The sequence below is a fragment of the Eubalaena glacialis genome, chromosome 19 (assembly GCF_028564815.1).
Source record: "Eubalaena glacialis isolate mEubGla1 chromosome 19, mEubGla1.1.hap2.+ XY, whole genome shotgun sequence".
Classification (NCBI taxonomy): Eukaryota; Metazoa; Chordata; class Mammalia; order Artiodactyla; family Balaenidae; genus Eubalaena; species Eubalaena glacialis.
In genome coordinates this window covers 6,543,175-6,557,880 of record NC_083734.1, presented here as the reverse complement: position 1 = coordinate 6,557,880, position 14,706 = coordinate 6,543,175, and the positions used below count along the sequence as shown (strand labels likewise).

General features: G+C 46.7%; 1 protein-coding gene across 1 annotated transcript in view; it reads left to right on the top strand.

Annotated features, from left to right (window-relative positions):
- DNAH9 (dynein axonemal heavy chain 9) overlaps positions 1 to 13,099 on the top strand; it is a 297,703-nt gene extending 284,604 nt beyond the window's left edge. The window contains exons 67-69 of the mRNA XM_061176356.1: positions 1,249 to 1,431; positions 8,398 to 8,787; positions 12,638 to 13,099. Of these exons, the coding sequence (XP_061032339.1) occupies positions 1,249 to 1,431; positions 8,398 to 8,787; positions 12,638 to 12,865 (801 nt within the window). The 3' untranslated portion in view covers positions 12,866 to 13,099. The remainder of the gene's footprint in view (positions 1 to 1,248; positions 1,432 to 8,397; positions 8,788 to 12,637) is intronic.
- Positions 13,100 to 14,706: the final 1,607 nt, after the last annotated feature.

The following is a 14,706-nucleotide window of genomic DNA, read 5'->3' as shown; positions in this document are numbered from 1 at the left end:
GGAAATTTTTAATAGATGAGAAAATTGAGGTCTAAATGACTTGCTTAAATTCACACGGGTGATACATAACGACGCCGTATTAACTCAGTCAGGGTTCTTTGGTTGCAAGGAACAGGGGCCAGTTTTGCTGAAATAGGCAAGAAATAGCTCACTGTATCAAAGGAATACACTGAAGAAAGGATAGAAACCACAGTGGCTCTGGGGTCCCAGGGAGAGAGAAGAGTGGACCATCGCACTTCCCTCCACTTTCTGCACCTGAATCCTGGGCTTGAGATTCAATTTTCATGCTCCTGGGAAAGATCATCTGATTGGCCCACTTGAGTCAGGGGAGGGCTGGGCCCGGTGACTGTGCCCCAGAACAGTGGGAAAGAGGTAATTTCACGAAAGGAGACAGGGACCCGTCACTGGAAGAAGAGGGATGAGATGAACGAACCAAAACGGCATCCACCACACACATCCACCGGCCCTCCTGACTCCAGGAAGGGCTGGAACTGGAGCTCTGGCGCCCGCTCTCCCTCCCTCCAGCCCCTCTGCCGGCCACATGTTCCAGTGAGCCTGCACTTTCTCGTTCTTCCTTCTCTGCTGACAGAGCTCCTGGGCTTTACTCATTTGCTTCGAAATGGCAGACTCAGCCTCCAGTGCTTGCCCCGCAGACAGCCCGGAATCTCAGCGCCTCAATTCCAATTTTCCAGGAGAGAGGCCCTGATTGTTCTAGCTCCGCTGGTCTAATGAGCTGACAGTCCGTGTGGTAAAAGGGTTCGTGGGGTGGGGGAGGAGGTTTACATGAGCTGTGGCGATGCTTCTTCCAGGACGCAAGGACAGGAGCTGCAGTGCAGCCTCACGGAAACTCCGCATGGAACGTTTATGTCTCCGTCACTGCTGCTCAGCGCCGCGGCTTCCCGTGTTTCCAAATGACCACCCTAGGCCCAAGTCTGTCCTGTGCCCTTCTAGCTCGATGCCCACAGCTAACGGGGTCAGTCTCCGGGTTTTTCAACTCCCAATTCTCAGAAAGGCCTCTGTGTCCATCCTTTTAAGCTGGTCACAGAAGTCACAGAGAGCTGGCCGGCCTATAAGGGAGGCCGTGCTGTGGTTGGTCCTCAGCCCCTGACCCAGTTGACCTCAGCAAGCGGGCAAGGGTATGCCCAGGGCACGGATGACTGGCATCTTGAGTGCCACATGGCAGGGGAATGGAGGCCTTCTGGAGAAGTGGAACCCCGTCGTAACCCTGTGTTTCCTGTTGTGGGGCAGGTCAAGGCCGTCCTGGAAGAGATGTTGGAGCGGGTGACAGATGAGTTTAACATCCCAGAGCTGACGGCCAAGGCGGAGGAGCGCACCCCCTACATGGTCGTGGTGCTCCAGGAGTGCGAACGGATGAACGTCCTCACCCAGGAGATTCAGCGCTCCCTTCGAGAGCTAGACCTCGGATTAAAGGTGGGCGAGGCTGGGGGCTGGGGGCGGGGAGGCAGGGCGCTGCCAGCGGGAGCCCCTTGTGGGAGGAGCGCCAGGGGAGCTGGAGAGCAGTGCTCACAGCAGCCTCACTGCCTAAGAAGGTGCCACTCCTAGAAACCAGAGTCTGCCCAGGCTGCAGGGAGGGTAAGGCAGGCTCTGAAGCTGGAAGCTGGGAGGGCAGAATGAGCTGTGACTGCCAAGCTGCCCGGGAGCCCATGCGCTGAGCGCCGAGCAGAAGAGAAGTCTTGATGCCCTGTGTCTTCTGCTGACATGGGTGGTGTTGCTTTCATGGGACGTAGAAGTGTGTGCTGCATCAAAGCACAGGTTCTAGACAGCCCTGGACCGCCTCCCAGCTCTGCTGCCTCCTCGCTGTGTGGCCTGAGAGTGACTTAAGTCTCACTGCGTCTCAGTTTCTTCACCTGTAAAACACGGATAGTGGTCCTACTTCATAGGGCTTTGGGAAGGATTCAATAAATAGGTTTGCATAGAATGTTTAGAACAATGCCCAGCACGCGGCACGTACCCAGAAGTGTAAGATGATGGCACTATTATTACTACCCCGTCAGAGGAAAGGAAAGAACTTTAATCTTTTGCAACCTCATGGTTATCTGAAAGGCCCAAGATACTGCACAAGCTCTGACGTTTCTCATGAGCAATGAAAGAGTCTATTATTTATACCACCAATTATGTAAACAGATCTACTTTATTCACCATAAGATAATTCCGTCAAGTGCCCAGCACAAAGCCTAACAGAAAAGCGCTATAACTGTTCACCTGGATGACAGGTGAGTGGGAGGTCCTGCTGCCTTTGAGGAGCTGAGGAAAGTACTGTTGTCAGTTTACACTGGCACATGTATTAAAATAATTGTAACCCCAGAGGGAAAGTGAGAACCCAGTTTTGTAGGCAGCGGTGAAAGCTCAGCCCAGCCCTGGACGTCCAGGCCTGTGATATGCTGCCGCCCTTGTGTCTGGCTCTTGGAGTCATATGACCACTGTCACGGGTGCAGAGAACACACAGCCATGAGCGTCTTCACATGTGGTCACATAGAAACTATGAAGTAGACTGAGAAATCTGGGTGAGTCTTTTTTAGTCTGTTAATTCCCATTCTGCCCCAATATGGATAGAAGGAAGTAAGGAGAAAGGAGAGACGGGAAGGGATGTCGAAGACTGATTCTGTTTGGCAATGTTACCAAATTATGCACCGGCTTGTAATCAAAGGAAATACAGAATTCCATAGAACAATCTCAAATGTAAATAAGGACCTTGCCGGTCATCTTATGTGGCTCGGTTCCCTAGGTACGCAGGTACATATTAGTAATTATCTTGAGCTTGTTTGTTGCAGTCTTAGCTTAGTGAATCTGTGCAATTTGGTGCAGTCTATTTACCCATCTGACTTCCAATTCATTCACTCATTTTTCTTTCAAGAGCCTTCGCTGCGGTTTGGTGTCATGGATCCCAGTGCGTGCCTGGGCGAGGATGAAGGGGTGGGGAGGGAGTTGCTCTTTTCTTCCAGTCTAGCTTGAGCAGGGCTGGTGGATGGCCAGCCTCGGTGCTCTGCCCTTGGGGAGACAGTGGAGACTGACAGGGGAGCCTTCCTCTCCAGACGGACAGTCTGGCGGGAAAACGAGCATACGAATGGATTACAGTACCAGGCAGGATTGATTCAGTGCCACACAGAGAGAGGTGTGAGAAGAAAGGAAGAAATAAGTATGTGGAATCAGGGATGGCCCCAGCGGAGAAGTGGCATCCAGGGGGCTTTGGAGGAAGGGTAGGATTATGACATGTGGCAATATGAAGAATCTTCTAGAAGTCCCAAGGTGGGGAACCCTAAGCCTGTTCTAAGAGTTAACTTGGTTTGGCTGGAGCAGAGGGTCCCCTCAGGTGAGTAAGAGTGATATGGTGAACTTCTAAAGGTGACTGGTGGTGACAACATTGACCCAGAAGCAGTCAGGACAACGGTATGTTGCCTTTTTCTCCTGGTCCCCTGTGAGCGGGGGGGACAGACAGAGCAATCTCCACTTAAAAACGCTGTCATGAAAACCCAGTCTCATTAGGACAGGGCCCCAAACCGGCCTGGTCATCAGACTCCCTGGGGGCTTCATCCCAATATGTGTTCCGATCTCCACCCTCCAGTCCCACCAGCCTCTGGAGCTGGGGTCTGGAAACCTATATTTTTAGCCAGCAGCTGGGTAGTTCTTGTGGCGAGACAAGTTTGTGAATAGCATTAAGGCAAGTAGGTAGAAGAAAAGATGGACAGATGTCTTCATGGAACAGTGAAGGTGCAAGGGGACAGTGGCAGAGTTCAGAGAAGGAAAAGTTTCCAAGTCTGGGGAAGAGGTTAAGCTGAGCTGCAAGAAATGGGAGTCAGAGAGGAAACGGCCGAAGGGAGCAACTGGAACCGGAGGGGTTCACAGGACAGCCTGGCATGTGCGGGAGACGTGAGGGCCCCACTGGAGAGCGGCTGGTACCTGGAGCGGTGAGGAACTCACATCCCAGCTCCCATCCCAGTGGAACACGGAAGGGGAAGCATAATGGGAGGAGAGGAAATTCTGAGCGAGGTTTTCCTTCCGGTCCTTTCTTTCTCTTTAACAGTCACTTTGAAGTTCTAGGACTGTTTTAGGTGGAGCACAGGGAGACATGGGGCAACTCACACTACCTAGCACATCAAACAGGCAAACCCAAATGCTCTGCCCAGACTGGGCACCAAATTAGAAAATGTCTAACTTTTTAAGTCCTTAAGTCAATACCCTTAGCATTTTTGATTAAGAGATTTTTATTCATAGTTGGCTGGATGGGAAACCATAATGCTACCCAAAAGTACTGGCTGAACTGAGAGGCCCAGCTCTCTAACCCCTGAGGACTGTGGGAGCCCACAGCACACAGCACACAGAAGTGGCCACCTGGGAGAGGTCTACCAGCCACAACCATGTCCCCACAGAGAAGAATTCAGGAGAGTCAGACATCTGGCTCTCAGCCTTACACAGTGAAGAACAAGGTCCTGTGAGCATCCCAGAGCTGATTGGTCAGAGGTACTGACTCCCACTAACCAAATGCACAAAAGCCTGATGTACAAAACTCCCAAATGCCAGTTTATTCTTTTACAATCCTTTACAACTAGGTATAACTTTCAAAGCGCCATTGACTGATGGCAGCCTGCCCAGAAAATTCTCTACCTGTGTAGGAAAACTACAGGAGAAGCTGGATTCTTATGCACTGTCCAGTATGGTAGCCACTAACGACAGGTTAGCACTTGAAACGTGGCTAGTCCAAACTGAAATGTGTTGTAAGTTTAAATTAAATGCCATATTTCAAAGATACAGGACAAAAAGGGGAAACTGTCCTATTAATAATTGTTATATTGATTAAATATTGAAATATTTGATATTTTAAATCTGTTAAGTTAAATAACATATTATGAAAATTAAATTCATCTGTTTCTTTTTATTTTTTAATGTGGGTACTAGAAAATGTAAAATTACACACATGTAATTTTGTGAATTTTAAATGTAAAATTACCCATTCACAACTTGCATTATATTTCATTTGGGCAGTGCTCTCTTAGATGGAGTCATGGCCAGCCCAGAATCTGGGGCTGGGAACTATTTTCTATGATTCAGATATTTAATGGCATCAGACATTTTCCCCCTATGCTTCAGTGGCTGATTGCCCCTCCTAATTGACAAATTCTGTTTTTCTAAACATGTGAGAGATGTTCAGTCTCAAAGCCCAGCTCGCTGACTTGGGGAACCACTCTGGCTCTTTACTCTCATCCGTTGTGTGTTGACTTCATAGTTCAGGTTTTGCTTTGGCCCTTTAGTGACTTACGGTCACCACCCCGCAGGCAGCTGCCCTGGCCCACATGCCTCCTAGAATGCACAGATGGACCGGCTGCTGTCACCCGCAGTCTGGACACCAGACTGGGAAGGGTGGAACCCACATAATTCCCACTTGCCTCCCCATCTCTTTACCTCCCGGGGTTTCATTCATATGAAAGCTGGTTGCAAAGACTACCTTCAGAGGGAAGGAAAAGCAGACAGGGGCTGACCCTCAGGACAGGGTGCAGCCTGCAGCCCCTGGAGAAGGGCATATGTGGGTGTTGCTGACCCCACGTGATGGACGCTGGCCACGTGCCTGCGAGCCCAGAGCACCAGCCACTTCTGACCCTCCAGAGATGCCCTTTACAGATGGACATTCCTGGCCATCCAGAGGCTGGAGTCCTTAGGTTTGGAATGGAGCCTTTGAATCCGCGCTTTTAACAAGCACACTGACTTAAAGCAATGAAGGCCTAGAGGGCAAATCAGGTTTTTATCTTATATGCTACCTAAGAAAGACTTTGAAAGCATTTATTTTTAGGGACAAAAAAAGTGGTTAAGGCCACATCCAGGTAGCCCTCATACCCACCATAAAGCGCCCCCCAGTCTTTAGTTCTCCCTGCTTTCCCTACAATGTGAACGTGGAACAAGCCAGTCACACAGGACCCTGAACTACGTCATCTTCTTAAGGATTTAGTGTTCTCTTTGTGAGTTTTCTTTTTGTCGACTCTTGACCTATGAGCAAATAAGTGCAGACATTAATCCGTGTTCCACGGGATCCAGGCAGGGGGGGTTTGAGGAGGTCAGGCTTGAGCAGATGGGAGCAGGTTTCTCTCGCGGGTAGCTGGAGGCTTTACAAAAGGCCTACTTACCCACAGTTTGGCCCAGAAACTTCCCGTCTGCCCACCCCGCCTCCATCAATCTGGCAGCACCTGAGGAAACGAATTTTCTCTGAACACCATTTGGGAAACGCTGTCCCAGAGTCTGTAGGTTTATTCCTCTTTTCCTAAGAAAGGGACCCACGTTACACTGAGTGAATTTGGAGTGGGGTTCTCTCTGGTTTCTTCTCAGCCCCTCCTCTGAAAGTGAGTCATTTCTATGTCCACTCAAGGTCATGGGCAGATCTGAGTTCAGCACCCTAACCACAAGGTGAATGACTTCTTCTTTTCCTAAATCGTTCCTGCTTCACTCTCAAACGGGCAGAACCTAAGAGACAGCACGTTCTTTAAGCCTCCATCACTCATACTTTCAATTAGTAAATGCAAAATCATTGTCAGAATAACTTCTAAGCAGATGTGAGAAATTTTTAAGAAAGCCAAGTTACACATTTTATGCTTCCCTGCTGTCAAAATGATTTTAGATTTCTGAAGAGTGTTAAGTATTACATATACATTTTTTATTATCAGATTTTACTTGTAGAGCAGTTGTAGGTTCACAGCAAAATTAAGCAGAAGGCGGAGTTCCCATATCCCCCTCCCCCGACCACACCCAGCCTCCCCATCATCAACATCCCCCACCAGAGTGGCCCATCTGTTACAGCTGATAAATCTACCCCGACTCCTCACAATCACCAAAGTCACCTACAGTTCACATTAGGGTTCACTCTTGGTGGTGTACGTTTTATGGATCTGGACAAATGTGTAATGACATGGATCCACCGTTTTAGTGTCTTACAGGAGAGTTTCACTGCCCTAATACTGCACATATTTTAATTTAAGCACATGATTTCTTCTTGCAGTGAATTTCAGAGAAATAGAGGTTTATAGGACCTCACCGTTTTCAGAAGTGGCACATCTCTGTGTAAGGCATGGTCACATGGAGTAAGTGATTGAATTAGCCAGGGGCGATAGCCAGGCAACAAAGGACTTCTCTGTACCAGCAAACAACTGCGGAGGCCGGGGCTCCACGTGAGTTCATCTCTATTTGTCTGTCTGCCACGGCCCTCAGAGATGTGCCAAAGGACCGGGACATTTTCATCCTACTTTTTCCAGTACTGCTGACCCAGTCCTGTTAGGTCAGTTGTGGGATGATTCCAGGGCGGGGGACCTTACCTCCCCACCAACTTGCATGGCCAACAACATTCACAGGTGCAAAAAACTTCCACAGACACACCCCGACTCAAAACAACCCAAAACAATTCTGTGGGGAAGCAAATTTATTTGGTGTATTATTTATAAAAACACTTTATAATTATGTGAGTTAACTGGCCATTGAAAACTTAAAATTTTTATTTTAAAAGGAAAAATAACTACAGTCTATATCTTTTTCCTTTTAAGTCTATTGGACTTTATTTTTTTGTAATGAGTCTTGATTTGTCTACATATCTTCTTATCTGCAGTTTAGCCAGCGTGTACTATTGTATGCCCATAAACATGTTTTATTAAAACTGCAACATACAGAATTTTTAACACAACCCTGGCAAAAACACATACACTACAGTTTAATTACCAAACAGAAAACTAGGCCTTTCTGTTTAGAGCAGTGTTGTCCAATAGAACCCTCTGGAACGAGGAGAATGTCCCATATCTGTGCTAAGGGCACCGTGCCTGCTGATGGCATGAAATGTAGCTAATGTGACTGATAATTTTATAATTTTAACTCACTTGTGCTTAAATAGCTTCATAGGACTGATGGTCATCAGATCAGACACGGCAAGCCTTATTGGGTACCCTAACCCCTGTGCAGAAACCACTGCAGTAGAGACGACACCTTCAAGAAATTGTAGATCCTTGGCATAACTCAGGTTACAAAGTTTAATTTAAAGATGGTTTTCAATGTACATCTTCCTTTACAGATTTCATCTAGCGATTGGAAGAGGATTCCTCCTTCGCTGGAGGAGAACGGAGGAGCCCAAGCTTTAGGGTAGGGTGGAATCAGCATGGAACCCACAGGTGGCTTGAGGTCTGCAGTGGACCTAAACTAATGTCAGTAGATACGTGTAGACTCTGATACCACAGGAGTTGGGAGAGGACCAGTCTCTATGAGACAAACCTTGCAGATCAAGTACTAGACAGGGACTGTCATTGTGTCACCCACCCCGGCAGTCATCTCCTGTCTTCGCAAAGATCCCCAAGGCCAGCTGTTTCCAGGGACTTGCTTCCCCTCACTCTTTCCCCTCTCACCCTTTGTCTTCAGGGGGAGCTGACCATGACCAGCGACATGGAGAACTTACAGAACGCTCTGTACCTAGACACAGTGCCGGAGCCCTGGGCCAGGCGCGCCTACCCTTCCATTGCAGGCCTGGCAGCCTGGTTTTTGGACCTGCTCAACCGAATCAAGGAGTTGGAGGCCTGGACAGGCGACTTTATGATGCCCTCCACTGTGTGGTTGACGGGCTTCTTCAACCCGCAGTCCTTCCTGACCGCCATCATGCAGTCCACGGCCCGCAAGAATGAGTGGCCCCTGGACCAGATGGCCTTGCAATGTGACGTGACAAAGAAGAACAGAGAGGAATTCAGGACCCCCCCTCGGGAAGGGGCCTACATCCATGGCCTCTTCATGGAAGGCGCTCGCTGGGATGCACAGGTAAATCCTGGGATGAGCCAAAGGGCGTCCCCTGTGGGCTGATTACACACACATTGCCCCCTGTAAAGTACAATTGCTAAAAGGGATACCCTTTTAGCATCCCTTGAGGCTGTCAAATCATTTCTATGTAGCCAAGGATGACATAAAGAGCGCAGAGTGAGTAGAGAGGTTAAAAGCAACAGACTGGCTGGATCTGAATCCCAGCACTACTGCTTACTAACTCTGTGAAAAATCTCAGTTTACTCAACTGGTTTTTTTTTTTAATATTTATTTATTTAATTTATTTATTTGGCTGTGCTGGGTCTTAGCTGCAGCACGCGGGATCTTTATTGCTGCGTGTGCGATCTTTGTTGTGGCACGCAGGATCTTTAGTTGCGGCATGCGGGCTCTTAGTTGCGGCATGTGGGATCTAGTTCCCTGACCAGGGATCAAACCCAGGCCCCCTGCATTGGGAGCGAAGAGTCTTAGCCACTGGACTACCAGGGAAGTCCCTACTCAACTGTTAAATGGGAAAACAGAGTTGCTGTGATGATTAAATGAATTAATATGCAAGACACTTAGAACAGTGCCTGGTACATAGGGAGTGCTCAAAACTTGTTGTGTGACCTGGGGGTATCATTTCACCTCCCTGGTCCACTTTCCTCATTCATGAGCTCTCGGAGGGCAGGAATCCCTCCTACTTTTTACACTGCTACATGTTAGCAAAGGGGTGCCAGTGATATCATTTAAAGTGACACTTTGAATGGATTCCTCACTGCAAGCTAATACAAATTTGAGTCAGCATAGATCAGAAAAGATGTTTTGTCTCCGATAGGAAACTAGCAAACAAGCACAGGTGGCTGGGATAAATGACATGAACAAGGATGGATAACTCTAGGACAAGTTTACATTTGTTGTACACATGATCTGGAAGGACTACTTAGTCAAATATCCCATTTGGCAATATTTGCACTAAACTATTCCTAGCAGTCAATACAAAGGAATGTGGGAAAACTATTAGAAGGTCTAGAAGATCCTACAAGTCCACATCAATATGCATAGAGAGCTGTACTAAGTTGAAGAGTGTCCCCTCAAAATTCATGTCCACCCAGAACCTCAAAATGTGACCTTATTTGGAAAGGGGTCTTTACAAATGTAATTAGTTAAGATGAGGTCACGCTAGAATAGAGTAGGCGCTAAATCCAATGATCGGTGTCTTCATAAGAGGAGAACGCTCTGTGAAGACGGAGGCAGAGACTGGAGGGGTGCATCTACAGGCCGAGGGAGGCCACGGGTTGCAGCAACCACCAGACACTAGGGGAAAGGCATGGGACAGGTTCTGCCTCAGAGCCTCCAGAAGGAACCAACCCTACCTACACTTTAAGACTTCTGGCCTGCAGGACTGTGAAAGAATACGTTTCTGTTGTTTTGAGCCACTGTCTTTGTGATAATTTTGTTACGGCAGCCCTAGGAAACCAATCAAGAGCCGACAGAAAGGACGGTAAAGTGGGACAGTATTCAAGCAGCCTGAACGTTGAGAAGGAAGCCTACTTCTCTCTCTCCACCTGAACATTTGCACAAGTCTGTCAGTGGAGATCACATGTGGACTGTATTAGGTGTAGGGTAGCCAGAGCTAGGATACTAAAGATGCCAAAATGAGAGAAGTGCAAAAAAGATAAGTAGGGAAGAAGCTCAGAAGGAAGAGCACTGGCACTGTGGGGGAAAAAAGGATATTGATTCCAATCAACTACCTCCCATTTTTTCATTACCTTGTTTCCAAATAATAAAAACAAACAAAAAAATGACACCCGCCCACCAAGAACTCTTGTTCTCAAAGTCTGTATCCCAGAAAGCATTCAGCAAAAAGGGAAGGGTCAGGATGTCCAAAATTCCTCTCCTCCATAAAACAAGAACATTGGCCAAAAAAAAAAAAAATATATATATATATATACACACACACATGTATATAAAGATATATATAATAAGATATAATATATATCATATATATAAGATAATATAATAAGGTATATATCAAAATCATACATAATAATTTTATACATATATATATATATATATACCAGAATCAAACTTGTCAGAACTCCGGAAATTAACCAAAGGCTTTTGGCAATCCGAGCAGTGTTTGTTGAAGAAAAATGACTAAAAAAAGAGCAAGGATTAAATGCAAATGGATTAAACACTAAAATTAAAAGGCAGAGATTGGCAGAATGGATTAAATTTTTAAAAACCTGATCCAACTACATGCTGTGTATAAGAGACACACTTTAGATTTAAAGACACAAATAGGTTGAAAGTAAACAGATGGAAAAGACATGCCATGAAAACAGTAACCAAAGAGAGTTGGGGGACTATACTAATAGTAGACAAAATAGACTTAAAAATTGTTATTAGAGAAAAGACAGAAGAGAGAGGAATTGTAGAGACCAAAAAAAGGCATTTTACAATGATAAAAGGTCCATCCATCAAGAAGATATAACAATGACAAATATATGTGCATCTAACAAAAGAGACCCCAAAATAAAGGAGACAAAAACTGTCAGAATTGAAGGGAGAAACAGACAATTCATCCATAATAACTGATGACATTAACACCCCACTACTAATGGTGACAGCTAATGGTTACAGAGTTTCTTTCTGGGGTGATAAAAATGTTCTGGAATTTAGATATTGGTGATGACTGTACAAGTTTATAAATATACTAAAAACCAGTGAATTGTACATTTTAAAAGAGTTGGTTTTACGGTATATGGAAAAAGAAAGGTTCTACCCCTGCTGCCACTCCCTACCATAAACACTCAGTTGTGGGGGACAAGGGGTCCTCAGTGTTTACCTTAGTTCTGTTACTTACTATGCCTCATGTCAGCCTCTACCAGAACTGAAGAGGCACATCCTTCCTGTTAAATACATTTCATGGGAATTAAAACAAATTCTGTCCACAGCATAAGGGGCTCAGAATCACCTAGGCACAGGCAAGGAATCCATGAGTCACTCTGGATCATCATTTCCCAAAGTACGTTCAGAAAACCCTAGTGCCACGGGAAATGAATAGGTTGCAAGAAAAGGGTCCTGTGGTCAAATAAGTTTGGGAAAGACTGGGATAAATAAAGTCAAACTGTTTTCTTTACTGCCAGGACTTCTTGTCTTCAGTGTGCTAGTGTGCACCGTAAAGCTTCAGGTCCAGGGTATGGTAAGCACCGCTTCCCAAGCTTATTTCACCAAGGCACCTTTTTGTTCCTCAGAATATTTCTCAGGACTACTAGGAAAAACTTCCCCAGACAGCACTATGGAGGCATCTCAGAGAACCAGAGAGAGGCCCCAGCTGGAAAGCTACAGAACGGCCAGGTCCCTATTACATGAGTGAAGACAGGACATAGCCCCCTCTGCTCAAGAAGAGAAAATGCTCTAGAGGGTGGAGGACAGCACGTAAGAAACTGGAACAGGACATAACCAAAGCCTTAACATCTAAAGCGTTTGCCGGCAGGGACTGTGTCTTGCTTAGCTTTAAGTCCCTAGCACCTAGCGTGACATCTGGCAAATAGCTGCATTCGGTATGCTTACGAAATGACAAAATAAAACTAAGAGAAATTCAAGCCCCAAAGAGATTAATTTGCATATGATATGCAACAGCTTTTGGAACTCTGCTTCGAGTAGATATTCAGGCTGAAAAACAGTGGGAATATGATGTCCACCCCTCCACGGCACCCCATCGTGGGTTGTCGAGAGAACTAAGTAAGGGGGTGGGCCCAGGGCAGCCAGGTCTTCCCAGTCTCTCTCCTGGATCTTCTGACAGGAGCAAGCCTGGCTGGCTGAGCTTGGGGTCTGAGCTGAGATGTTCTCGTGTCCTTGTCCTCAGGCTGGGATCATCACCGAGGGAAAGCTGAAGGAGCTGACACCCCCCATGCCGGTGTTGCTCCTCAAGGCCATCCCCGCAGATAAGCAGGATTGCCGCAGAATCTACCCCTGTCCTGTGTACAAGACTTGTCAGCGAGGACCCACCTACGTGTGGACTTTCCACCTGAAGACGAAGGAAAAGCCTTCCAAGTGGGTTCTGGCCGGAGTAGCCTTGCTTCTCCAGGTGTAGCTTCCTGCAGACCCACTGAGGAGACAGAGCTGGGCTGGAGGCTGCCCAGAGGGACCAGTGGAGAGGGCCGACCCCAGCCCTAGGGAAAGATAAGAAACCGAAAGCACTCACAGTTCTGAAGAATTCCTTTGGGGGACTCGGAGAGAAGGACCTAAAGTGAGGCAGAGCTAGAGGAGTGTGGACCTGGGAACTAGGGGAGAAGAGTCTCGTAACACTGACCCTTTCCTAATAAAGTGATTTGTTCTTCAACTGTGTCTGGTCCAGGCTTTGAGCATTGCAGAGTCATAAGTTATCATGAAGAGCCCAAGAGAAACGAGCCACAGGCACTTGAGCCCTGACGTCGTTACACAGCCCTACACCCAGCGCCCTAGTTCCCAGCTAGTCCGTGGCCCAGCGACACCGGCATTGCCCACGAATCAGAGTCTGCATTTTAACAAGCTCCCCAGGTGATCTGTATGCACTTTATGGCTTGAGGAACGTTACTCTGGATCAGGGGGCCACCAAACTTTTTCTGTTAGGGATCAGATAGTAAATATTTTAGGCTTCGTGGGGCATATTGCTTCTGTTGCAACTGCTCACCTCTATCACTGTAACCCCGAAGCAGCCACAGATGATACCTAAGTGAATGGGTGTGGCCACGTTCTAATAAAACTTTATGTACAAAAACAGGCAGTGGGCTAAATTTTGCTGATCACTGCTCTAGAGGATAAGAGAAGTATATATGCAATATTTATCCTTCATTAACCCACACATCCATTTAACAAGTGTTTAACATCTACTACTTGCTGAGGACAAAACTGCAAACAAGGTAGATTGTTTCCTTGTCTTTCTGTCATCCTTCAGATCATTTAAGAGGGGCCCCAAGGAGAAATCTTTCACCTAAAGCTTTTTAACCTAAAAGTTTTCTAGATTTTCCTCTGTGGAACACATTTTCACTGGATGCCCAAAGAGGTCTACAGTTTTAATGAGCTGTAAAGAGCTCTATGGGGAGGCTTGTTTGTTAAGTCGTCTGCGGGGGCTCACCATTCTTTCTAGGATCATTATTCCCGCATATCCTTGGAGAGACTTATTTTTGGATTAATTACTATTTAGTACAGTGGTTCTTCATCTTGAGCAGGCATCAGAATCCCCTGGAGGACTTGTTAAAACAAAGATTGCTGGCCCCCACCCTTCAGAGTTTGATTCAGTAAGTCTAAGAAATTGCCGATGCTCCGAGTCTGGGGACTGCACTTTGAGAACTCCTGATTCAAAACATAAAAACCCACCCTCCTCCAAACCTCTGCTATGAGAACACAGAATCTCATGCCAATTCCACCATGATTTTCCTGCTTTCTGCCTTGTGGTTCCTGCATCCCCGAAAGAAGGGCCTTACTCCTCATCTTCATGCTATAAGGGAGTTAACAAATTCTTCTGGAATCCAGGGATTCCAACTTGAGTGCTGTCTCCTCTCACATCAACCAGCAATGTACTTCCCATTGTTTGCCAACAACTTGCAGTTTCTTGCCTACAGTTCATCTGTTTCCATGGAGATAGCTCTGTCCTCCTCATCAGCATCATGCTTCCTGATCCTCACCGGGAACAGTACAGTGAGAGCAGGCAGAGGAGGACCAAGATGGAAGGAAAGTGGTCTCACGGTACGAGAGCAGGACACTCTGGGAGACAAGTGGTCAGGTTAGATATATGTGTCAATAAACCTCTAGATACACTATAAATTGGATCAATACTATTGATTTCTTCCTAACACATACAGACAAAATGAGATAAGGTAATTTTACAGGCCAGGACACTTTGGCAAAAATGATGGATGGCCTAAGGGGGACGCCAGGAGAAAGAGGGGCAAC